Consider the following 27,660-nt stretch of genomic DNA (forward strand, 5'->3'; position numbering starts at 1 on the left):
ATATGCCTTTAGAGTTTGATGCACAATGAAGATGTCCGAGACTTAGAAGTACTGAACCTTAGGCAAATATCTAATAGGTTCAAATGTGCTACAAAGATTATCCCATACTATGTATCAAACTCTGGCATACAGTACAAGAACATGCACTGAAGGTCTTTAAAACTTGGTATAGAGGTATGAATTATCAATTTCTAGATACTATATTTTTATAGAAAACAAAAAATATTTTAAGTTCTCTAATGATGTGATGTGATATTAAATGTGAAAAAGAGTGGTAAAAATTTGTAACAATAAATATTTTATTTACAAAAGTACATTTTTACAATTAAAAACAATACATATTAAAGAACAAAGCATTCAATGCCGATTGCATTCTTCTATATCAGATCACAATAAAATATGTCACAGAAAAAAAAGGTCTTCTTAAGAATAATTCTTAATGCAGCTATATGAAGTATTTCTTACAGAATTCTTCTCATGCAATGAAATGTGTTTTATGACACAATACTGTACCATTCAGAAAATACTCAATGCAATGAAATGATAAGTACATGTACACATGTCATATATTTAAAAAAAAAATATATATAAATACTTAAAATTATGCAGCTAATGGATTTATTTAGCACATGACAAAATTAAAATTTAACCTAAAATATCTTTATAATTTTACTCTTTTTGTGATGAAATTATTATATAAGTTCACACTTAAAAATGACAAAACATTTTAATAACCATAATCCTTACCAAATTACCGAGATAAGAAATAAAATCGAGTCCATTAAGGACAATCAGATTACCTGAGATCACACAGATGTAGAGGTTCTCTATAATGACGGAATGGTAGGATGATATGCATGAAACGATGATGGGGCAGATAACTCACACAAAAAAAAAATACTACTCTGTTCTGTAGCAATTATCATTTTAATGATTACTGCATTCGCAGACAGTAATTCTGTAATTATCATTTCTTATAAAGACATCAATATACACATACACTGTTATTAATAATTTGTAACTCATATGATATTTTACAAAAAGGGATGCAACTTCTTCAAAACCATATGAAATACAAAGTAAATACTTGACCTCTCGAGGTTTTGTTTTCACACTTTTGTATCACAGCACACACTAAGCAGTTTCTCACAGTCTAACCAGGCAGTCTTTCACACCCCTCCCATACATTGGAGATTTTTTTGCTTTTGGCACAAATAATGATGATATCATGGGAGGAAGTAATGATGTAGTGAATATACATGACAAGATTTTAAGTAAGATTCCAAATCAAATGATGGACGGAGAAAATGATCAAAAGTATAACAAATCTGGTACTGGGATCAACTCATTGCAAAGATTTTTTAAAACTTGTCATTTGCTGACTGATCTACAGGTATAATTTTTAATTACAAATTCCATTTCCATACTGTTTCCCAAATAGTGTTATATTTTTTATATTAGAAGGGAATTTACATTGCAACAAAAATTGAACAATAAAAATATATGAAAAAATGTGAAAATATGCTGTTGATAATGACATATTAGTAAACATGCATAATCATACAAGCTACACAATCACTCAATAAATATTCTGAATTTTATACACTTCTCACTCACAAAATATTTGTGCAGAAAGATATACATACATGTGTGAATAAATTAAGACATTTATCATTTACAACAACTCAAATTGAGAAACACATGAAATTAGAATGCTCGTAGCTTCAAAACACAACAGTTCCACAAGCTATTGAATAAGACAGTGTTAAAAGCTAAAATATTTTTTTAAAAAAGCACTGAAACCCTTCTCCCTTCCACTCGTAATGACAGGAATGAAATAACCTGATATCTTCCTGTTTGTCAAAGGTAGAAATTACCAGCACTCCATGTGTTTTCAAATTCACCAAAAAATGAACACATTGTGTTATTCTGAAAAATCCATCCTCGCTACTTATTCATCACATCCAACAGTCAGAAAAACATGAAAAGTCACAATCAGTCATGGCCAACAGAAAAGGTAAATATACAATTTCTCTCACACAAACTGGCTGGGTTTCATAAGATGAAGAACCACTTTTGATCATTCAACACACATCTTATGCCACCATGTGGTCATAATATTGCACATGCTTCCATCCAGGTGTCTATCTCTCAAAGTCATTGCACGTGGTTAAACCAAAATGAAACTAATTGCACATATGAAGCAACTTTTGACACTTGACTCTAATTACCCGCATAAGAGCCTTCAAATGAGAAGACGTTCTGTACAAACCGTTAGTGGTCATAATGCCCATACAGTCTGTCCAGAGACAACCAAGAATGAATAGGTTTGTCACAGTCTAATGACTAATTAGGTCGGTCACACTTCATTGGTTCCTGAACATAATGAAGGATTCCACACTTATCATTTTTGTCTGTTGTGACTAGAGTACATACTGTAGACTTCCAGTAGTCAAAACTTATTCTGGAACTCTGAAATAATACAAATCAGTCAACTTATATTTAACACAATTCTGAAACATATACTGCAAATCATCTATTAAAATTTTAACAACTCTGATGTTATCATATTGAAATATTTTTAAAACTCTGAAACTCATATCAAAACCATCCTGAAAGATCCTGTAGCAAAATATTTTCAAGCTGTTATATGATACATATATCAAGTTTGTTCAGTCAAATCTTTCTTAATATAGGCCTTTTTCACCCCTGATTTGGATCTTCTTTATAAAGTATATGTTTCTTAATCATCCTGTTCAATGACAAAGTATAAACATAATATTCCCCAACAGAACAGAACTATAGCTTACCTTCTCCAGAGCACTGCAGTCTTTGTCCTTGTGGAGATAATGATCCTGCCAGAAAACCAACAGCTCCCTGAAAGCAAAACAAAAAGAGTCCAATTTTATATTAAACCTAATTTTAATCAATTTTTTTTTGCTTTATGTTCATTAAATGCATATTCCAATTTTGGTAGTATGCAAAAAATGACAAGAAATATAAATGTGGATAATAGTTTTTTAACTGGTTCAAGACTTGGAGCTAACTACAGCTGTAGGTAAGTAATTTGTTAAGGGAGCTAACTACAGCTGTAGGTAAGTAATTTGTTAAGGGAGCTAACTACAGCTGTAGGTTAGTAATCAGTTGAGTGAGCTAACTACAGTGGTAGGTTAGTAATCAGTTGAGGAAGCTAATTACAGCTGTAGGTATGTAATAAGTTAAGGGAGCTAACTACAGTGATAGGTTAGTAATCAGTTAAGGGAGCTAACTACAGCTGTAGGTAAGTAATCAGTAAAGGGAGCTAACTACAGCTGTAGGTATGTAATCAGCTAAGGGAGCTAACTACAGTGGTAGGTAAGTAATCAGTTAAGGGAGCTAACTACAGTGGTAGGTATGTAATCAGTTAAGGGAGCTAACTACAGTTGTAGGTTAGTAATCAGTTAAGGGAGCTAACTACAGTTGTAGGTAAGTAATTTGTTAAGGGAGCTAACTACAGCTGTAGGTAAGTAATCAGTTAAGGGAGCTAACTACAGTGGTAGGTTAGTAATCAGTTAAGAGAGCTAACTACAGTGGTAGGTAAGTAATCAGTTAAGGGAGCTAACTACAGTTGTAGGTAAGTAATCAGTTATGAACCTGAAGTTGCGGAGGAGGTTTGCAGCACCACTGACTTCCATGACATCCTCCTTCTCGTCCCGCAGTGCTTGGAGGTACCTGGGGAGGGCATTCTTACGATTGGCAAACATCAGAAATACCAAGGTTGTGTTCAAGCAACTCACATTTTCCTATAATACACAACACAAAATAGTATCTTTTATTCTTGCATGTGATTCAACACAACTGAAATTGTACTAAATAAAGAATTTAACATATTTTTTTTCCCATATCTTTTTTATTCAATAAAGTACAGGTTGTAACACCTCATCAATACTTTGAACTGCTGTTCTCAAATAGGTAACCTGAGTACCTGCACAAGATTTTGGAAGTTGATGATTTTGATGAGTTTATACAGATTGAATACCTGTGTGAGGTTTTGGACATTGATGATTTTAATGAGTTTATACAGATTGAGTACCTGTGTGAGATTTTGGACATTGATGATTTTGATGAGTTTATACAGATAGTCCAGCTGTCTATTGAAGTCACCAATGTACATCAACAACTTGTTCTCTTTCTTGGCATAATCTGTATTATAATCAATTATTTATGAAAATTCATTTCTTAATTCATGTAGCTTGGTAGAATCAGTTCTGTAACATTTATATTGATTACAAAAATAAAAGATCAAACTGCTTTCTACAGAATGTATCTGAGATATGAAAATATTTAAAACCTTACTGCAGTGTTTCTGAGTCTTACCCATGAATGCTGTTTCTTCATTCATCAGGTGTTCAAGGGAGAGAACCAGACTACGTATGAACATGTTTGAATCCACTAGGTTTCTGTTGACCGTGTTGATGAATTTGTCAAACTGCAAAACAACAGTAGCCTTTACTTTACATTGACAACTTATTGCTAAACCTGATATTAAGTTCCAGTTAATTTTAAAACATTCAAGGTATTTTTGAAAAATTATTTTTTTGACAGTAATTTTTACTAAAACTCATTAGAAACTGCAAGATTTCACATGAAATATTAATAAACAAAGAGAGGGCATGGAATTTTCAACTATGCTATGTTCTTAATTTATATTCAATGCAGAGATATACATACATTTGGCTGAGTGTGCAGAATTTCTTCAAAAGTTCTGAAAGCTTCTACATTAAATTTAATTAGCTCTCCAAGTAAATCAAAACTACTTTGCAGAATCTCTTTGTGTCTGATTTCATGCTCCACAATGTTGGAGGCTACATGCTGAAAACAGAAAGATGACTTGATGTATATATTTTTTATGCAGTAAGTATACATCTTTTATGCAATATATATACACTGTATATGCACTTACTTTTTATACAAAGTCGTACTCTCATTCATATTTTCCTTTTCCTAAATAATCCATTATTTAAATGGATAAAAAAAGGATATTTTAACTTACTGTATAACAATTACTTTGTCTATTACATAATAAAATCAAGTTCCAGAAGGAAAACCTTATACTGTATACTCTGTTTGTTTTTCCCTACATATACAGTGTATACGTGTTTACATCTAAACTAACCTGTAAGAGGCCACGCCTCATCAGAAACACCTGGTCGCAATAGGATGTGTTACCACGGAGATAGCTCTCTACGGCTCGGGCAAGCCAGAATCGGAATGTGGACGTCGTTGGTTCTTTCTTCATAACCTCCACAATTTTTGTCAGCAGCCCTTTACTGCCCTTACACATCAACTGTCTATAAATAGCATCAGTACCACTTAAATTAAATATGCCATTTGCATGAAAAGTATTCAATTCACTGAATATAAAAGAATATTTTATTGAAAGTAACAGAGATTATGGAACCCCAATCAGTGAAAGTATGACTTTGACCTGAAATAAGCCTTCACCTTCAGATGTGAAGTCTTCCTTCATATTCTAAATATAATTCAATAGTAATTATGAGACATTCAACCATCATCATTTATAAAATACTGAAAACAAGTATAAACTAACTTAATACAATACTAGTAACTACTTACTTGTTTACAGAGGAAAGATTAGATAGAGCTAGAGACCCTGCTTTGGCTGAAAAAAAAATCATACAGAAATATAAAGAATATTTCTCTTACTTACATGTACATTACCTTTATCTGTCTAAAAATACTAACAGGTTAACTAAAGGTTGAAAGAAGAAAACTCACTATTAATTCTGACAACTTCATTTAACTCATTCTTAGACAGGAGCAGGTGCTTGTAACTGAAAGAGAAAAAGGAAAAGTTAAGTCAACTTGTGATGTGTTTAAGAGAAAAAAAAAATCAAGCCCAATAAACAGTTCCTTGGTCTTAATTATTATGAAAAATTCCAAGACCTTTTTAGATTAGCTGACTTACTCCGAGTGGTCACAAAAGCTGTGGACCAATCTAAGGAACTGGATCTTCAGGGCCACTTCCTACAAAATCAATATAGTTCAATTTAGCTCTGAAATAACACGTAACAGCATGAAGAATGAGCCAGATTAAAAAAAAAAGAGAGAATTTTAAGTGTACAATAAAATCTTACAGGACTGCATTCACAAGCAGCATTATGACCACGCAGACGATGACGACTACTGTATCTGCTTCTGTTAAAAAAAAAAAAGAACAAACATAAATTTCTTGAACATCCATTGTCTCATTTATTCTCTCCAATAAATATAAAGAAAAGTTTCAAACATATTGCATTTACTTACACTTGACATTTCCATATGAACTGGTCAAATAACTCACTCAACCCTGGAGCTAACTTCAACTCTGCCAACTTTCTTTGAACCTAAAAATAAAACGTTTATCAAATTTTAATTAAAAAATTGTTCATATCATCCAGAAAAATACAAATGTCTAGATATTTTAAGTTTGAAAACACTGCATTCTTTTAAAACCAATATATTATACAGTGAAACATGTCTAATCTGGATGTTGTGTATTCCGAAATCTTGCCTAATATGATGTTAACTTAAGTCCCTTTCAGTAATTTCAGTTGTTTAAAATGTTGTCTAATCCGGGCAGTTTCTTCAGAACCAGTGGTGGCTGGACCAGACAAAATTTTACTGTAATACACATGAAGTTTCAGACTGCATGGCACTTATTAAGCTCATTTTGTATCACAGTGGATATCATATCACATATTCTTCTCCTTTTTGATATTTTTGGATCCATTAAAAATTCATTTTTCCATGATGCTTCACAGACATGTTTCTGATTGTATGTTTTTATGTTTTACACTGCAGTAGTAAAAAACAACCCTCTCCCCTTGGTATTGCCATTCTATGTCTAACATGTATGTCTCTTCTTTAAAAATCAATAATTATCTTAAATTTGTGAAAACGAATACAAGAGGCCCATGGGCCACAACGCTCACCTGAATAACTTTGGCCTTACTGTTTTTCACCTAATCCCACCCCCTTGTAGTACTTATTGTGGCCTCGCCCTACCCCAGGGGTTATGATTTGAACAATTAGAATCTACACTACCCCAGAATGCTTTCACATAAGTTTCAGTTTTTCCGGCCCAGTGGTTCTTGAGAAGAAGATTTTTAAAGATTTTTTCTACATGTTTCAATGTAAAACTTGTATTCCCTATTCTGGCCCCACCCTACCCCCGGGGGTCATGATTTGAACAATTTAGAATCTACACTACCCCAGAATGCTTCCACATAATTTTCAGCTTTTCTGGCCCAGTGGTTCTTGAGAAGAAGATTTTTAAAGATTTTTTCTACATGTTTCAATGTAAAACTTGGATTCCCTATTCTGGCCCCACCCTACCCCGGGGGTCATGATTTGAACAATTTAAAATCTACACTACCTCAGAATGCTTCCACATAAGTTTCAGCTTTTCTGGCCCAGTGGTTCTTGAGAAAAAGATTTTTAAAGATTTTTACTACTTATTTCAATGTAAAACTTGGATTGTTGCCCCGCCCTACCCCCGGGGGTCATGATTTGAAAAATTTAGAATCTACCCCAGGATGCTTCCATATAAGTTTCAGCTATTCTGGCCCAGTGGTTCTTGAGAAGAAGATTTTTTAATGACCCCACCCAATTTTTGTCTTTTCTTGATTATCTCCCCTTTGAAGGGGGCTTGGCCCTTCATTTTAACAATTTAAACTCTCCTTTACCCAAGGATGCTTTGTACCAATTTTGGTTAAAATTGGCCCAGTGGTTCTTGAGAAGAAGTTGAAAATGTGAAAAGTTTACAGACGGACGGACAACGGGTGATTAGAAAAGCTCACTTGAGCTTTCAGCTCAGGTGAGCTAAAAATTACAGAACCACTGCTTACTTTCACTTTCATCAACAACCACTGGAGTTATATCTCTTAAGTTATATACGATAAGTAGTAGTTTACAGGGGGGTAAATACTGAGGTGGGGTAATTTTGCAGGAGATAATGATAACCCCCAGGGGTGATCAGAGGTGGCAGACAATGACATGATTCTGTGGATGTAACCCATAAACTTTGGGTCAGATGGAAGCTATGACTTTATAAACATATATACCTTTTTCCTGTGTTTTCCTAGAAGGAACAGTCCCAGTACATACACCACTTCCACCCTCTGTACCAGCTCTTCTGTTATCTTCAGTCCTTGCTGTTGATTCATTGGACCTCCAGCAGTAGTGGGCTCTGATATACCTAAGATACAATCATCAGTATACACAACAGTCTACTACAATGATACCGTGAATCAATTTCTTCTAAATGTCAATTAATTTGAGCACTTGCTGTTTGGTTGCTTTGTTTTCTTGAGGATAAATATAGAAATTGTTTTAAATTTGTGCAGTGGTCATTTTTAACCCCTGTGGTTCTTGAGACTGCTGCTGATAAGAATATTAATCTTTCACTGTGTGAATTAGCATCTTATATTACACAGTGGCAAGTTTTCTGAATTGATTTACAGAAAAGGTAACCCTGCTTAAGTGTTTAATGGGCTTAGGTGTTTAATGGATTATGAAAGCTATCATTGCAGCAGCATTAAAAATAAATCTTTTAGCATATTCTCAGTATTGTGATTTGAATTGTTTTTATAAATCACATAAATTTGCCTTTTTGTCACCCTAATTAACACGGAAAAAGTTTTAATCATTAATTTTACTGTGGCACAGTCATAAAATTTAGAACTGAAAAATAAATCTATAAAATCATAACCAGAAATTGCAAATAAATATTACATCAGTGCAGAATTCTTGTAAATACCAAAAAAAAATCCTACATAAAAATGTACAAAACTTGGCTCTACTGAATTATAATAATTCACAACAGAAATAATTCACAGAAAATTACATGAACCTATCAGAAAAATATTTTTAGCAATTCATGATTTGGCATTTCTAACATAACATATTACAGTACAATTCGTTTTTTATCATACCGGTTTTATATCATACTTCTTTTTTTATCATAGATATCTGAAACACAAAACCATTTCTTAATAATTCATTATAAATTTTGTCTGTTATTATCATAGGTAAAAGTATACACTTCGCTTACTATAATAGAAAATGTCCGTCCGTAATATTTTTTTCACACCTTTTCACTCTTGGGACAATCAACAAAACAAAAGATACACCTATCTACACCTGTGGTTCATGCACTGTCCCTTGTCTATACACAATGGCTTGATTTTCACTTTGAAATTTGCCGATAGTGAAAGACTGGGGAGATTAGTCACACTTCAGTGCACTTACGTGAGCGATTGACAGGGAGTCTGTTTATTTCATGAAGTACATGACAGGATAACACGAACTCTTTTTTTTTTTTTCATAACTTATTTTCTTCTTATGTTAATCCTGAATTGTACGTTCGTAATAAATACGTTTTACCAAATGTGTTGAAACTAAATTTAGTGTCAGTATTAACCCAAGCTTTCTTACGCTTGGTGTCTGGATCAATGTTCAAAGTTAATTACATTTACAAAACTGCCCGATTAATTAAGAAATAATTAAGTGAAATTAACTCTTTCACCAGTCTGTCCAAGCGGCTTTGAATGCATATGCTCATCAGTGTATCAATTAATTTTAATTATACGGCGACATTAAGTGTAAATAGGTAATTTTTTTATGTCTACTTTGGATGAATAAAAGAAACAATTTGAATGCATGCTTTGTTGCTGTGTTAATTTATTTAATATGTGACCAAAAAAATAAACCAAAAAAAAAAATACGAAACGAAACATTGGTAATTTGAATTGACCATAAATTAAAAATGAAAGTAGATCAAAATAAACAAGATGGATGCCAAGGGATCTAGAAGATTGAGTTTGAAGCGTATTAAGCTTTATTTAAGTGAATTTATTTATAATAAAAAGTTGAAACAGTAAGTAAATATTGTGAAATGATATGTCAGTTAACTTGTATTTCAAATAAACCTAAAAAATCGAAATTATATGTAACGTAAGATGTATAATATATCCAATAATTTACACAAACGTCGTATCGTCAGCCGTCCGACATGAATTTCAGCCGACTATGGTTATTATAAAAGTCGCTTATTATAAAGTTTTGGCCTGACAAATAAACCATGATAATAAACGAATTGTACTGTACATGTATTTCAACTTTTGGTACCATTAATCTTCGCATTATAAATGAATTCATATAAGATTAAATTCCTGATAAAGCTGATGAAAATTGACCTTTACTTCCATTTGTCAAAATCCCTGAAAAAAGTCTATATTTACAAGTCAGTGTTACTTGTACATAACATTATTTACCTCCAATAAAGTCCTCTAGGTCATCCATTGACGGACTATCATACATTTCCTCAGCCATTTGGTTCTCAATCCACTCCATCCAACAGTCCAACTCGCTGACCATACCTCTGTACCTTGGAGTGTCTGTACAGTAAACATAGTATGTACAGGTCAGTGTTCAAGAACGGTCACATGATGTACAAGACACATCTTGGTATTTTGCCTGAACATTTTACATGTATCTCAGCCAAAGAAAATACATGCTTCTCTGAACACCCCCCCCCCCCCTTTCATTAATTGCATTAATACAATTTTAAACACAACCTATTTTGAAGATCTCTGTAACTTACAGTCTCTTGATACAGCTAAATTGACAAGTCGTGGAAGCAGCTCAGGGATCCCTAGAAGTAACTCTGTAGAAAATGAATATTTACTTTATACAGAATTTTAGTGAATAAAATCCTATCCTAGGTAGAAAATGTAGGCAAGTACATCTGGTTCTACTGAATTAAAAATTATTCATAGCAAGACTTATTCTATACAAAAACAATTGTATTCAAACATTTCAGAACTCATTTTGCAAATTCTTTAAAACAAAAGCTACCTTGATTGATGTCTCTGACATTTACAAATCCCTTTGTTCTCTTCTGTTTGTTCTGTGCAAATACTACAATGAAGAACCCAAACATTGAAATAAACATTGCAAGTATGACAGGATCATAAATGAAGCAACTTGAACTAAGCAATCAAATACACAGAATTCTCTGGTCACATTGAGGATACTTACATGATGATTTGTTTTCGTAGATATCTAGATCTGATATAGCAACAGCGAGTATGCGACAAAAGTTGGCTAGCTGCTGGTCAGTCAAAGACTGAATCAAAGGGCGAATATTCTCTACAAAGACATTATTATTATGAGTACAATTTCTACAGTTTTAAACACAACAAGAGAATATAATCATGCATGATGTAAATCTGTCTCCATTTACAAACTTTATGCTGAAATTAGAATGGCACATTCAACTTATTCATGTCCCACAAACCCTTTCTATAATTACAGGGCTCTCGATTCTCTTTAATTGGGGCCGATATTCGGCCCCGTTCCCAACGTGAAAAAGGCATCTTTTTGCCCAAATTTGAGTGTAAAATTTCCCAATGTATGATTGCTTAAAATTTATTAATGTAAAAAAAAAAGCATATCTTTGACAGTCGTAAAAGCACTGGGAAGATATGAAGGAAACGCTTCCGTGTTGTAAACTAGTAGTTCGTATATATGCTGGAACCAGTTTAATATGAAAGCGGAAGTCAACTATAGTAAATTACGAATTCTCTTAGGTATGACTTGTTTATTCACAAACACGTCGCATAATGCTAAAACTATAGAAAAAAGATTTCTACTAAAACAACTGACAAATGTAAGAAAATAGACACTTTGTTTAAACAACAGGCTGTCGCTCTACAATTAACAGAATCTCATTCTAATTAGTGGTTACTGAAACCCTGCCCAGGAGTACTTCAGGACATCCAAAGACAAACATTTAAAGTTCTGACCAGAGCCCTAGAGCATTTCAGGACATCTAAAGACAAACATTTTATTTTAAAGTTCTAAACATCTGAACAGTCAATTACATGTCTAATTAAGATCTACCTTGAATAAATAAGATGATTTGTTTTCAGTTTCTATGATTATTCTGTGTTTATTTGATTTCTCTTGTTTTAAGAGTTAAAATTATGACTGGTAAAAATTTCCCAATTTTTATAAAAACAATGTTTTTTCCCAATTCCTTTGGCCCCGGCCCCAGTACCAAAAATGGGTGCGAGAGCCCTGAATTAGTATTATTTTTTCTGGATATTATTACTGTCGCAATGAATTTAATATTACTTAATTTCGTGACAAGTACCACTTGTATAACACATTAAATTACCCACATTAAATTTCATATTGCTGAAATACATGTAAAAACTCCTAATGTAAAGTCCTTTCACAAATTCAGGTTGTCTTGATTTCACCTCATCTAGTCATTTCCCAATATATAAAGAACTCATGTAAAAATGAGGAATCTACAGTTTCAACAAAGAAAAGTACCTTTTTCACAGATTTACCCTTTAGAGCTTCCAGATGTCATTCAGACTTATTCTGTTAAGATGTAGGACCTCCCTACTTGAGGACTTCGATTTAGACTTACTGATTCTGTGGAGATCTAGGACTTCCCTCCTGGAGGATTTTGATTTAGACTTACTGATTCTGTGGAGATCTAGGACTTCCCTCCTGGAGGATTTTGATTTAGACTTACTGACTCTGTGGAGATCTAGGACTTCCTCCTGGAGGATTTTGATTTAGACTTACCAATTCTGTGGAAATCTAGGACCTATCTCCTGGGGGATTTTGATTTAGACTTATTGATTCTGTTGAGATCTATGACTTCCCTCCTGGAGGATTTTGATTTAGACTTACTGACTCTGTGAAGATCTATGACTTCCCTCCTGGAGGATTTTGATTTAGACTTACCGATTCTGTGGAGATCTAGGACCTATCTCCTGGGGAATTTTGGTTTAAATATACTGATTCTGTGGAGATTTAGGGCCTATCTCCTGGGGGATTTTGATTTACACATACTGATTCTGTGGAGATTTAGGGCCTATCTCCTGGAGGATTTTGATTTAGACTTACTGACTCTGTGGAGATTTAGGGCCTATCTCCTGGAGGATTTTGATTTAGACTTACTGACTCTGTGGAGAATTAGGGCCTATCTCCTGGAGGATTTTGATTTAGACTTACTGATTCTGTGGTGATTTAGGGCCTATCTCCTGGAGGATTTTGATTTAGATTTATTGATTCTGTTGAGATCCATAACTTCCCTCCTGGAGGATTTTGATTAAGACTTACTGATTCTGTGGAGATCTAGGACTTCCCTCCTGGATTGTAACATGTCCTCAATTAACTGACAGGCATTGATAAATGTTTTCTGATGTGCTAACAGAGTGAATACATAATTTAGAACCTCATCGTCCGCCATCAGGATAGCAGTGACTTGTTCCCCAATGGACTGCAACAAAATTTTGAAAAAGTAAAATGGCACATCATTATATGCACAAGTACAAAAGGATCTAAATTAAGTTTTGGGAAAAAATTAAAAAAAAAATTACAAGATTAATGGAGAACACTCCTGAAATATGCAAAGTTACATAATCTCTTTCCAGAAATATTTAAATAGCTTGAAACTTAAAGGCAGAGATTTTTTACCAGGTGGTAAATTCCAGGTGAGGGAGAGGCTTATTTTGTACAGGTGTGAATGCCTTGAGGGCTAGAAGTCTACCTGTAGTTGTTTGTCTCCCAATCCCTATACACAGGAGAATACCCAAGAAGTCAAACTTTACCAGTGTGTTGGGATTTTGAGATGATTTTAAATAAGAAATAAAAAGTTGTAAATAAAGTTTAATCTCAATAATTTTTATTAATATGTACAGTACAGGCAACGCGGATCCCGTATTAGACCGCGTCCCCTCAGCGGTGTGTTAATCCTTTCCGCGTTACACCGTCGCGGGTTTTGATCGTGGTACTACCTGCGACTGTGTTTACACCGCGGCGGGGCCAGCTACCGTTTTTCTTCAGCTTAGAGTTATTACCTGTAAAGTGTTGTCGATTTTTAATCGTGAGGAAAAATAAGGAATCGGGGGGGGGGGGGGGGGGGGGGGGGGAATTTATTAAAGATCATGGCCTACATTATATCTTGAATATCATTAAATGAATTTTTGATTTAATTTTCAGTGTTGTATAATAGTTATTTTATTTCCTATGGTTTTTTTTTTTTTATCAATAGTCACTCATAATTTATTATTTCTCAAATTAAAAAAAAAAGGCGTATATAATAGCCAGTACTTGCGGTAAAATTGGATGAAATATGATCATCAGCTCATTAACCTTGTATTATTTATTTAAAATCAATAATTCAAACATAAATTATCTTGAAATTGCTAAATAATCCACCTTATAACAGTAGCATTATTTTTTTTTTTAAAAATGCCATCGTTTCTTAATTGTCCACGATTAGCCCCTGCAGTTGCGTTACCAGTTACAGTCCCTGAAACGTTCTACTTTCCCACTTGAACGGTGAGCGAACGGTGAACGAACGGTGAGTGAATGAAGTGTGAACGCTGAACGCAACTTGGTGAACGATGTGTGAACGGTGAGCGAACGCAGAACGCGAACGGAGCGCAAACGCGAACGCAAAGTGAACGGTGAACGCAAAATGAACGATTTGTTCGGAATGCCTCTGATCTGTTCCTTACATTGAAACTATTCTATTGTATGTATGCCTGGTGCCAAAAAATAAATGAATAATAAATAAATAAACAAATCAATGAAAAGTATCCTAAGAAATACGATACATGCACATTGAGTAAAATTATTAATTTAAGTTTCTAACAATATTTTCTGCGCATATGTACGACGTTTAAATTCAACTTTTTAATAACACGATTTTTATATCTGTAAAACATTGTAATTGTTACCGAACGCTGTAGTATAAAAGATAAAATTAATCTAGTTGTAAAATAAATATGTTTATTCTTATTTGATATATAAAATCATTACAAATAATGTGGAATTTAAAAAGCAAACTACGGACTTATAGAATGAAATACAACGGTTGTAACAACCATACATTTATTTCCGTGCCAAGACGATTCCGTGTAAAATAATGAGAAAAAAAATTTTTTTTACAAAGGTATGAGGACGTATTGCATAAATACACCCGTATTTTAAAATTTCAATGCAATAATATATTTATCAGTCAGTTTTATTTTTTATGATGATTTATTGAGCAGACTTCTACATGTTTCCCGACCGTGATTATACTCGGACAAGATGACACAAAGAGGCATTCATATTATTTGTTATATATTAAATTTTCACAACTTCATATTTAAGTAATATGCTGTCATAGTTTTTATAAAACAGACAAATGAGAGAGAGAGAGAGAGAGAGAGAGAGATTCGGTTTTACCCCCCCCCTTTCTCAAATGTTTGTACCTATATCAAATAAAATTTCTTCATTATTTTCTAATATACCAGGCAATGAAAAAACTATTTTTATTACCAAACCTATTTGTGTTACAGTCATAATCGGTTTTTATTTTCCTGCTTCAAGTTCACACGAAGTCCACGTGCTTGACCTGTCAATCAAAATCATTGGACACTGTGCAGGTGTGAAAGTCTCGTCACACCGAAGGCAAACTGTTAAGTATTTCCAAGAAGTTTTAACATTTTTTCTTATCATTTTTAGATCTGATTCCAACATTTCTAAAAAAAAAAATAATAATAAATGAATAAAATACATTGGGAATAAACACTTGGAATGATTAAGGCGCTTGAATTTGAAACCTACTCCCTGCCAATTTAAAATATCACCGCCGGTATATGTATATTTTGACTATTGTTTAATGACTTTGTTTAGATGCATGTTTGTTTTGAGACTGAAATTTTTGTGCTACAAAACACATTAACTTCTATTTAAATGTTAATTAAAATATACTGGAAATACTAACTAAGTAACAGATTTACGGGAAAGGGGGGGGGGGGCTCTTAATTATATCTAATGGCAAACAAAGTTACGGTGAAAAATATCATTACTGGAGAATCACTTTGGTTATATTAATGATAATCATGTTATAAAGGCATCTCTCTCTCTCTAATTAAAGACTTTATATTTGTAAAGTAGAAAAAAAATTCTATAATATATTACATTTTAAACATTTTTTTTTTCAAACCACACTATGAATTTAATTCCCTCTAAAGATTTTTAATTAACTGGATAGCTCCAGTACTGTTTATGATCCTCAGAATTAGTTCTAACATGTATTTCTGTATTATTTGAAAAAAAAATGTGTTAGAAATAAATATTTTCGTATTTCTGTTGAAGTTGGTAAATTAATTGACTTCGCTTATTATCTATCCACTAACGATTTGGCGTCTTTAGCATAACAACAAAATGTTGCAGTGCTTGAAGCATCTGTATATTGCCCGTATTTAAACTTAATTTTTCAGCACCGTTCAACATAGGTACATGCATGTACTTATAAAACCATTTATTTTCCAGATAAATTTAATAAATAACCTAACAGCTAAGTTAGAATAATAAAAATAAATATTGTAGATAATTTTTCTTTGAACACGATATATTAATTATTAAATTTGTAAATCCTTACTTAAAAAAAGATAAGTCCATTCACTTCGGAGTTCCGAATGACAATAAAGACTGAACGATAAGTGAACGCTGAACGCAAGGTGAACGCAAAGTGAACGAACGAAGAGCGAACGCTGAACGCTTTGTGAACGGTGAACGCGAGCGCACGGTGAACGCTGAACGCAAAACTGTGAACGGAGAGCGAACGGTGAACGCACGGTGAACGCACGCTGAACGAACGGTGAACGAACGGTGAGCGAACGGAAAAATGGGAAAGTAGAACGTTTCAGGGACTGTACATGTAGCTAATGCGTTTATTTTTTCTGCCAGATTCGATCACAGTCTTTGGTTTCTTAAAAAAAATTATGCCTTTGTATATTTACATATCTGATATAAATATTAGAATGAAAAACGATGATAGGTAGAGATGGTAACAGTATTAAACACGCGTACATTTAGGAACCATTAACTGCTGATACTATGCGCTAAACATGTAAGACTGTAGAAGTAATATCCACATGATCTCTTTTTCGTTATTGTTGTTAATAAAATCATTACATCCTATATATTCAGGATAATTTCATAGACAGTTTTTCCATTTTCTTTCTTTTTGAAATTATATGATCATGCTCATCAATATTTTCATTTACACGCATCGTCAAATCGGAAAAACCCTTTTTTATTGGCTGATTTTGGGCCCTAAAATAATTTGAACATACAACACAAAAATAAACTTAATTATATTCAAAGACAAATGTGTTAGAGAGATAAGCTACGAGTTTTCAGGTGTCTGTGTAACTATAGCTAAGGTGTGTTCCCGTTTTGCACACATTTGATAATTACCCTATCGAGATACCTGCAATACTGTCAGATTGCGTAATCTTACATCGTGAAGCAATATGGCGATCTTATAAATAAGGTAGAAATAAATGTCTTGGAAGCAGTAAGTTGGTTTAGTACAATAGTGTCTGTGGCTGTGGTTGTTTCCGTGTTTTTTCAGAAACTCGATCGTAGAATTAGACAAACTATCTATGTACCGCGATGGGGCGCGGGAAATACGGGATCCGCGTTGCCTGTACTGTAATTGGATGTGTGTCAAAGCATTCCCACCCATTTAATTAAAGTAACTGTTGACCTTTGAAAAAGAGTTATACCAAATTTTGATATATATTACAAAGAACATCATAATTATTTCAAATACTAAAGTTGTGTAAATATATCAAGCTATAAATTCCATAGTAATAGAGCTTCTCTATTTTTTATACCATGTGTGGTAAATATCAAAAGATCAAAATTTAATTTGAAGATCACCATGAGTGCCAAACAAGGTGTACAGTGTATATACAGGGATTAGTAAGTAAATGTCAATCCAGTTCTAGCACCCAATGATGTACCTTAATGCACTTGATTGACAGGGGTACACAGACCATGTATTTTTGAAGGCAGTGCTTAGAATCTCTGCCTTTAAAGCAGTGTGTAGGTAACAATATACTTACAGTGACATGAAACTTGGTCAGGATTTCCAGAACCAAACTTTTTATCCTCAGAACCACCTCTGATTCACAATACCCTACTAATAAAACAAAGCAAGAGAATTTTGATTTAGCATAAAATGGTTTCAGTAATTATAATCAGACACCATACGAAGGCTGTTCAAAAATTACTTAGGTGAAAATTGTCATATACAGTAAAACTCGTTTAGTATGAACACAGATATAGCAAATTCATGGACATAGCGAAGTTTTTCAGGGTCCCTGGCAAAATTCTTAACAATTCTTTGTAAAATTTTATGGTTATAACAAACTCTGATATAACGAATTTACGGATACGAACTGATTTCGAGTCCTGTAGATACGGATATAATGAATTACAGATATAGCGAATTAAATTCACAGGTCCCCAGGACTTCGCAAAAACTGAGTTTTACTGTACACAGTTTAACAAACCCAAACAATAAATAAAAGCAAGATATATTTTTTTCTTTTCAATGATATATGAATGTGTCTATGGTCGGGGTATATGACGTAGTCACAAAATCAGAAACTATCATGAGTACTATGTACTAAATTCCTGTGGACCCATAGTAAACAGGAAAACTATTTAAATTATGTATTTAATTTTTCAATTTTATTTTGACTTCACTTTGTGCAAGTCTGATAGAATTTTTATCAAAGATATGGAAATCATGAAAAATTTTATCACAATATAGAAATCTGATTATGACGACAAGGCGAAGCATAGGGTTTATCTAAAATTTTGCAACGCAGAGGAGAACTGTCCAGATAAGGACCTGCTATAACTAAAACTATACCAAGGAAACATGTCTATGGCTTTATTTTAACACTGGCATAAATTTTTTCTGACAAATCATTCAACCAGAGAGAATAACCATCTATTATTAAATTATACTAAATAACATCAGTGATGCTATAAAGTCTATACAGCATGATGCCATTCAAACTATAATTGACAATCTGACATTGGGGTATAAACAACACACAAATTTTTAATGAAGAGAGAGTTTGATAACTAGAATGTTATTAAATGAAAAAAGAAAGGTAACCACTTCTTGATCCTTTCAATGTGAAAAAAAAAATATGGCTAAATTTGATGTTAATATGGTGAAGCAATTATTTCTATGAACGGCTCCAGATCAGGGGACATATGCAAGTTTAAAATTTTACTGGGACTTATCTAATGATGCTATTAACTAGAAACTTTGCATGTTTATTTTGTTTGATCTTGATAAAATGTGGGTGATTTTCTTGAATTGATCTTTTTCTTTTATGGAGTTAAATGCCTCAATAATTTCTGAACAGCCCTTGTTAAACCACCTATTGAGAGCATGTTCATAGAGTCTATCATATGTTGGCTAAAAGCTCCTCAGAACAAAGAAAAATTAACAGGAAGCTTATTAAATAAATCCTATTCCATCTCACCTTTAGGCTTCTTGCTTGACTGAGGGAAGAGTGTGTTGAACATAAGAATCCTTATCAATACCTATAATTTACAAAAGGAATAATGTAAAATACTAAAAAACAATACCTGATTAAGGAGACATTCAAAACATAGAAGTTATTTAATTTTTTTTTTTTTAATAATTTTGAAGCATTACCTCCACTCCTCCATGCTGCAGAAACTGAGCTGCATATTTATTTTGTTCCTCATCTGCTGTTGCATCGTCCTGACTTCTTCGTGGCTCAAAATTCATCAAATTTCCCAGCAATGTCTGTTTAAAAAATTTGTAGCATTTAAAATATAATATTTTTCAACTGATAATTTTATTGAGGAAATGAAGGATTATTATCTTCAATTATTTATGTGACAGCTTTATTTATCTATTGTAAACTGTGAATTACAAATACATGTACAATACATTATATTGATCTTAGTCTGAAAATTACCTTTAGATTTTCCATGCACACATCATCTTCTCCATTCATTTGTGTGCTGTACTGGTCCAACTCTACAATAACTTCTGGTACACCTGATCCATCTCCAATGTCTTCCACAATCTGTTCTGGTAGCTTTAAAATATTTTGTAATATTACACATTAAATTCACTTATAATTTTAGTGTAGTTTCTTCTATATAATGTTGCCTAAACCCTAATTTGCATATTTTTTTCTCTAGTTTTAACAAAATCGTGTAGACTTTCTTTTGAATTTGCAAAATTATATTAAAAAAATCCATTAAATGTAAATGTTATATCTTTAGTACCTGAATTTTATTCTTTTAATTGTATTATTTGGCTCCAAGTTGTATTTATGTCATACTGTATATTTGACATTCAAATGCAGGTGTCCAACCCTGATAATTTTGAACCTAGAAGAATAGGAGCTCCTTTCCCTAGACAGAATGTTCTATTGTTAAAATTATATTTTCCCACAAACCTGGTTTATTCATTCTGTGTGTTGGCAAAGTAGCCAAATAAACAGATGCAGATAACATGCCTTTCAAAAAGTGCAGATACCCAGTACTTTCACTCAGCTGAAATCATGACCATCCAGAATAATGGTTGGAGAAAAAAAATTGATAACATATTAACTAATCACTTCCACAAGGTACCTCCTATTTTTGAAAAAGTACCGCCTGTTTGTAATCTTTTTAAAGCTCCGAGGCGAAATAATGAAAATCTACACATATACTTAATATACAAATAAGTCAGAGAATTCCTAATGTCAATATGGTAGATAAATTTTAAGTGAGAAAAAAAGTTGAGAAATTGTGTTGAATTTATATTTTATATGGTCTTTTTGTTTGTGTGTGGAAGGTATGTACAAGCTCAAAAAGTTTTATTATAATAATTTTCAATGCCTTCATTTTTACTGTCAAACTGAGCAACTAATTGAGATGCATTCTACCTGTGGTGTGGCCTATCTTGAGACACTGTTAAACTATTTTAACTACTCCTTTTCCCTGACTTCAAAATGGACTTTTGCGAGAAGAGCTGACTTTTACAAATGACTGCTTTCTTTTACACTAGGACAATATATGGAAGCTCTTTTTTGCGAAATAAATATTAAGCTTAACAGTTAATTAAACAATAGTAATGGCCCATTTCAAAGCATGTAAATATGTTTACTAGGAAGGGAATGGCAACCACCCTTCCCTCAACTCCCTCTCTTCCCATGTTGACAAACTCTTGCTTAGTTTTCTTTCCGGAATGTTTTTCAACCTTATTTGATCCCTTCAGAAAATGAGATTGAAAGAAGATACTATCGCTCCCGAATAAGGTACCATAATTTACGTAATTCTGCTTCCCATCATCTCTTGCATTGATTGCATACCGGTAATTTGTGTTTGTGCCCTTAACACCTACCTATAACCACTTATTAAGGTTTTCTTGTCTATTATCAATTCTGTGCCTCTGTACATTAGGCAGGTATAAATGCCAAAGTAAGCCATCGACTGTAAAAGTCAGTGCTTCTAACAAAAGTCCAATATAAACACAAGATGTCTGTGGGCCACAAGCTTGCCTGAGTAACTTAAGTCCTGCTGTTCTTCAGAAGATTTTAAAGAAAATAACAGGTGTATTCCTATGAAAAGATTTTGACCCAATACTATGGTACCGACTGAACTCTAAAGGGTCTCTGAATCCTCACATGGGATGCTTCAATATCATTAACTGTAAACATGATCTTGAAGTTGTGAAGAAAATTCTTTTCCTGAATACATGCCTTATGTAAAATGTAATCCTGATTTTAGCCAATTCTAACCCATGGGCTTAAAAAGGGAATCCAACAACTTGGGAATGTTTGCAAATTAATGGCTCTATTGTGGTTCTTAAACATTAAATTGGAAGCTTTCACAGATTGTTCTCAAGATTTTTCTGATGTATTTCAATGCAAAACTTTGATCCCCTATTGTGATCCCACCCTACCCCTGGGGACCATGATTTGAACATTACATTTGGTTGAAACCACTCAGGGTGAATCAACTTCTGGCAAAAAGGTTAGCGAGGGGCAAAATCCTCATTCCCCTTCTTGCACAATTTTCTTTGAACTGATTTAAAAATCAGATATGAATGACAGAAGCCTTCCTTACACTAACTTTTGGTTGCATTTTACAGGGCAACAGAAAGTTGAAAACAATCAGCCAAGTTCTGCGCACTTTTGTAATCGTAATTCTGGTCACATATGAATTCAAAAACCATAAAATCGAATTTCTTTGAGATTCATAAAAAAAAATGTTTTTATAATTTACTGAAAGACACTGCAAAAGAAATACCGAAATCGAGATAGACTACCCGAAGGTGAAAATAATGAAAGTCACATTTACGCCAAAAAAATGAAATTCGAATATACCTGGTTTATACGACGAAAACCGTTTCCCGAATACTGCCAATGCTGACTGGCTAAAAACACCGAAGATCGAACAATACCCTTTCTAAGTTTGTGGCGAATCATGGTTTCTTTCCTTGTTTTTCTCGAGCTTCAGTGCTTGAGAAAGATCGGCGGTAAATTTATCTGCGCATGTGTGAGATACATTTCCTGTTTTTCTTATGCCCCTTATATCATTATCATCATTTAATTTTTCAATTTGCTACACTTACATCTTTATCTGAAAAAAGACTGAGCAGATATATTATTTTTTTTGTTTGGATATGAACAGTTCATATTTAATTCATCCTTAAACAACAAGAATACTCTTTTTCATTGATATAAGCGTTGAACGTAATATTACGTTGAGGACCAGTTTAAAAGGTACAGTGTATTTTTAGTTGCCACGGTGAGGTCAAGCGCTTCATAGTGCCTTTTCTTTTTAAAGATAGGACATTTAAATTTATTAAATAAATTATTCGAAAACGAATCAAGGTAGCGATAGTGCGTGTTCGCTCCTCTATGGTGCGAACGCCCACGAAAAGACAGTTGTACATACCATACATAAAAAATACAGATGAAAACAAATCATGAAAAGTGTTCAAACATTTACAAATTGATTATTTGTGGATGCAGTTAGTATACGAAAAGTTCTTCCTTCTGTACATCGAATTAGTGTCGGTTTTTATTTGCGATGAATTGGCACCGAGATGCCACCGAATTTTAATTTGATAGGATTATAAATTTGTGAGGGCATGATACGGTTTTGATTCCAAGTAATGAGGTAAGAATGAACGTGGTATGTTAAGACTGGTTCACACTGTGTACTGATAAAGATTGATTTCTTCCATTTCGAAACATAAACTACAGTGTGGAAAATAATTTTAATTACTGTGTTACAAAATAATCATTACTAATTTCAAAGACCTCGATTCTTGATTTACACGACAGGAAATTTCATGTCAATGTTACACAGATTAGTAACTGCTTAAAAGATTTAAATCTATAGGTGTCAAATTCTGAGCTTACTGAAGATCGGTGGCATGTTAATCAATACACACCACTGAGCTAATTAAATTCTCTTGCGCAAGTTTTCAAAGATGATCGAGAGAGCAGTCATAGAAAGTGTTTACATTACTATCGACCAGAGTCTGGGTTCAATTTTAATGGTTCCATTTACTTTTTTACAGGGAGTCTCAAGAAGATGACATTTGTAAACATTTTCAAAGATTTTTACTCTGAATCCGATTCGTATGACAATCATTATGATAATGACAGAAACTACACGAATGCGCTGATTGAACAAAGTGATAGGTGTAACCCTCTTGATAATACAGCACAGAAAAAAACTGCACATAGCGACTGGAATGAGGCTGTCAGTGCCTGGAAGAATACAGTACCGTTCCCGCGGTATGTTCCAACCTCAGCTGTCTCCAACGTCATTAGACGTCAGAATCGTGAGGTTAATAAAGTTGAGGAATCTGATAGTAACGTATCCGTCAAATGTGTCGGTGAAGATTTTGACACGTTCCCAGTTCCAGGCTGGAAAGCCAACGTAGAACAGGGGACGTACCGTTATGTCACAAATAATGCCTATTACAGGACGGTTAAGATACTTGATAATCGGGACAGACGAGAGTGGTACACAGTTCATAAAAAACACCCGGAGATTGTTTCTATGCACTGGCAAAATAAAAGACACAATAAAGAGATGAAGCGAAACTTGAGAAGGGACTTGGAAGTAAAGTTTCACAACCACAACCGTCGACAGCAATCGGTTGTGTTAGAAAAAGTGCAAGATACTACAAGTAAAACACCAACCGACAACAAAGTAGAAAATGTTGTTGAGAATATCCGTGTTCCTAGTGTGCAGCATGAGGCACCGAAATCTAATCGAGAGTACGTTAGTGACTGCAAACACGAAACGAACAATAATTCAGATACGTTAAACAAAGCCTCTAGTGACTTGAACATCGATAAAATCTCTTCCAGAATAACTGTTCTAAATGAAGAATTGAGACGCGATTCTAAGCTAAGAAAATCACATGAAGCCACGGACATATCAAAATTTTTGCTTCAGACGAAAGGTAGAGACATGTCTTCAAGAAATTCACCGAGTAAAAAGAAAGATGGACAAAACGCGGCAGAAACAATGACAGTAAGATCTGTGGCTCGAAGAGGGGAGATGAAGTCGGATAGAGGAGAGTTAAAACAGCTTGAAAGAGCGGAGCTAAAACCGATGGAAAGGGGCGAGTTAAAGCCTGTGGAAAGAGTGACGCCCTCTCAGAGATTAATCGCCGCAGAGTCTAAGAAATCAAAAAACAACCAAATACGATACACAAATTCAACTGGAAGTGATGCGGCATCAATCAGTGTTCCGTCTATTCCTGACAATTTTCACATTGCTAGTCCAGATCTCGAAAAAGCTCTTAACTCTTACAAAATGGCAATAGAAACAACCAAACAATCATTGTTTAATACTCTTACTGGCAATAAAAGCCAGAGACGGACAACGGGAGGAAGCAATAAGGTCACTCACTCTGCTCCCCCCTCTGTGTGTGAGAATAATCCAGTCTCCCTCTCGGAACATTCCCCGTCAGAGGGGGTCCAAAGCTACTCTAGTCTGGGTGGAAAGGAGAAATCTTCGAACAAAAAACATTCATTTTCTGGACTTTTGCCTGAAATTGCTGGTAAACGTTTAGAAGTGGGAACTACTACCAATAGGTGGCTATAAGAACACTTGAAAATTGATGTTCGTTTATATATTTCATCCTTGTGATCTAGGGAAAAAATAATGTAAACACCAGGACAAATTCTGGGAAGAAAAAACAATTAAAGTGAATCGAAATCTCTGTTGTTCTATTTACAAATATTTTATAAAATTAACAAAGAAACTGCTTTAAAGTATGTTGTATTCGAGCATTTATAACATGCCAAGAGGAGACGGTGTGTAGCATTATGTCATTTCCAGCACGCACCTGCATAACAGGTGGAAAACTTTTTTGATAAGAGTTGTAACGTTACATAAAGTCTAAAACTAGAGATATTACAATTTGTAATATTAAGAGAAAAAATTCCTCAATATTTGCACCGTTGTGGAATTTTAATAGGTCATCACTTATACCCGAGGATGGGTGTCTATGGTTTGTAAGGCATGGGTTAAAAATTTGGTTTAAATGTTATCCGATCTTTAACGCTAATAAATAAAACTATCTTTTAATCAATGAAAATTTAATCTTATTACTTTACTTTTTATAAAACGTAACAAAGATTTTAAGGTAGTTATAAAGTATAAATATTGACTTAAAGAGTTGAAGTTGTGTGTAAAACTGTTGGTATACGTGTATTTTTCACCTCCTTGATCAGGACATAAAAGAAATGATTGGGTCTTCTTTCGAACCTGACGAAAAAACATGTTAAAACAGTTAAAGTCTGAAAATTGTCCGACACGCAATTTTAGCAAATATAAAAAGAGAGCTTTTTATTGTTTAAATGTTTTATTCAGATTGACGCTTTTAGACTATTTCCTTCGAAACATCAGGTTAAAGTACTTGTGCAGACCAAAAAAAAAAAAAAAAAAAAAAAAAAAAAAAAGCTACAATCAGTTTCTAAGACTTAGTCTTTCAGTAAATATTACGTAAAAATTGCGGATAAAGTAATGAGATGTCAGGCAATTAGTGAAATATTAATCAAACAGTGTACTCTTTTTAATTAAGTTTAACCACTTTTGGATTCAAGTTTTTAAGAATAGATTTGAATAATGTCAGCTCTTCTGAATCACTTTCCAAAATACGTGTATACTAGCTAAATACTAGTATTTAGATATTTATACGACTTATATAAAAAAAAAATCAAGAATTAATGGAGAGGATTGGTCCCACTTACAAATCCGAGGGGTGGGGAATGAACTATAACGAACCTATGCAGTTTTCAATGAACGTGATAGATTCTGCGAATGTTGCATCAAGACAGTAAACAATCATTTAACATCTGAACAGAATCTCTGATCCACCCCTTGACTTTGTCGAGCTGCACATATAGATTAAATACAGGTCCATTTCATTAAATGCCTGTTGTGGAAAAAGACCCGGACATTTGATCTATTTAAAGGCTTTTAAAATTCATAGACTCTATATAATAATGTTTGGTTAGAAATGAATACAATGCTAGAGACCATCTAAACCATACATGTCTTTTGTAAGCCAACACCTTATTCGTAAATCAATACAGGACCGATTAAGAATTGATAGAGTTTTCTGAACAACTATTTGGGAGTTTAAAATAAATCAGAATGTTAATCTATTTTACTTCGTGTTCATATAAAGATGGACCAGAGATAATCAATAAAAAACAATCAGCGACCATACAGTTCACGACAGTACAGCGAAATCGCAGTCTGTGGTCTATCTGCCCTTTTATTTGCCTGCTTAATTAAAAAAAATGCCTGCTTACTCATTTTGTTACCAGTAAGTATAGCCTCAAGGAGAAAACAACTTATATACGCCATTTAAACAAAGATTTTAGGAGCTAGGTGTCTACTTTTCCCTGAGGTGGGAAAGGTCTAGAGTCATTTTCAGCCTATTTTTACTATGTAAATATAATGACACTGGGAATCTTAGGTGGAGATGGGGGGGGGGGGGGACGAACCCCGCTGCATGATCCACTCTTGCCCTGTGTGTAATCAACTGCTTTTCAAAAAAAGAACTGTCATTCATTGACTGTTTTCCAAAAAATGATTATTGACGTAAAGAATTAAATATATTTCATGAACTTTTTTTTACATGATGTGCAAAGCTTACAATACAACTAAATGAAAATATTGCATATCGATATCAGAAAATGTTTTATTTTGTTTGACAATAACTAGCAAGACTATTCTCTCAAATAGTTTTCAACACTTAATAAGTTCATATTTTGGTTACAGTATTTTTTTTATTACCTTCTTCTATTTACTATTATTACTTTTTTAAAAACTTGGTGGCATCTGACATCCGTGTAATGATTATTTGTTCTATGGATAAACCGTAATATATTTTATTGATGCCATAAATTATCATGTTCATTTAATTTTGTGCCTTTCGTATGGGAAGATTGTCATAATATTCGAAAATAAATCATCCGCTTCATACTTGTAACATGCCATCTGCAATCATCGCAAAAACACACTCACAATTAGTCCAGTTTCAATTCTCTTTTTTCATGTTGCAAGTATCACCCTAAGTTCATCTCCATTGACTATCAAGAGCCTCAGCCTCAGTAGATATACCAGTTCCTGTGTCGACTATACATCAATATACTAACCAGTATATGCGTATCCATGGATTATAAATTTTAATCAAATAAAAAAAAAAGAAAG

The 27,660-nt window shown here is 33.5% G+C and overlaps 2 protein-coding genes across 4 annotated transcripts; one reads left to right on the forward strand and one right to left on the reverse strand.

Annotated features, from left to right (window-relative positions):
* Nucleotides 1-315: 315 nt before the first annotated feature.
* Nucleotides 316-22,474, reverse strand: LOC133172346 (short transient receptor potential channel 4-associated protein-like). 2 transcript variants are annotated; one of them, XM_061307212.1, is made up of 23 exons: nt 22,290-22,474; nt 19,887-20,009; nt 19,598-19,711; nt 19,422-19,482; nt 17,979-18,052; nt 13,186-13,345; nt 11,083-11,193; nt 10,900-10,962; nt 10,646-10,708; nt 10,317-10,439; nt 8,106-8,239; nt 6,307-6,386; nt 6,138-6,198; nt 5,969-6,027; nt 5,779-5,834; nt 5,617-5,662; nt 5,156-5,330; nt 4,711-4,851; nt 4,357-4,468; nt 4,073-4,182; nt 3,634-3,782; nt 2,811-2,877; nt 316-2,472 (listed from the first exon to the last, which is right to left on the reverse strand). In XM_061307212.1, the coding sequence occupies exons 1-23, from the start codon at nt 22,389-22,391 to the stop codon at nt 2,347-2,349; spliced, it is 2,310 nt and encodes a 769-aa protein (XP_061163196.1). In that variant the 5' UTR covers nt 22,392-22,474; the 3' UTR covers nt 316-2,346. The 2 variants fall into 2 exon arrangements, with proteins under 2 accessions (XP_061163196.1, XP_061163195.1); XM_061307211.1 differs by having other exon boundaries at nt 17,979-18,055.
* Nucleotides 22,475-22,670: 196 nt separating this feature from the next.
* Nucleotides 22,671-25,152, forward strand: LOC133205229 (uncharacterized). Of its 2 annotated transcripts, none has more exons than XM_061340993.1 (2): nt 22,671-22,688; nt 23,495-25,152. In XM_061340993.1, the coding sequence occupies exon 2, from the start codon at nt 23,509-23,511 to the stop codon at nt 25,036-25,038; it is 1,530 nt and encodes a 509-aa protein (XP_061196977.1). In that variant the 5' UTR covers nt 22,671-22,688; nt 23,495-23,508; the 3' UTR covers nt 25,039-25,152. The 2 variants fall into 2 exon arrangements, with proteins under 2 accessions (XP_061196977.1, XP_061196976.1); XM_061340992.1 differs by lacking the exon at nt 22,671-22,688 and adding an exon at nt 22,737-23,088.
* Nucleotides 25,153-27,660: the final 2,508 nt, after the last annotated feature.

This window comes from Saccostrea echinata, unplaced genomic scaffold (assembly GCF_033153115.1).
Source record: "Saccostrea echinata isolate AGI-Se365-2 ecotype Australia unplaced genomic scaffold, CSIRO_AGI_Sech_v1 ptg000054l, whole genome shotgun sequence".
Lineage (NCBI taxonomy): Eukaryota > Metazoa > Mollusca > Bivalvia > Ostreida > Ostreidae > Saccostrea > Saccostrea echinata.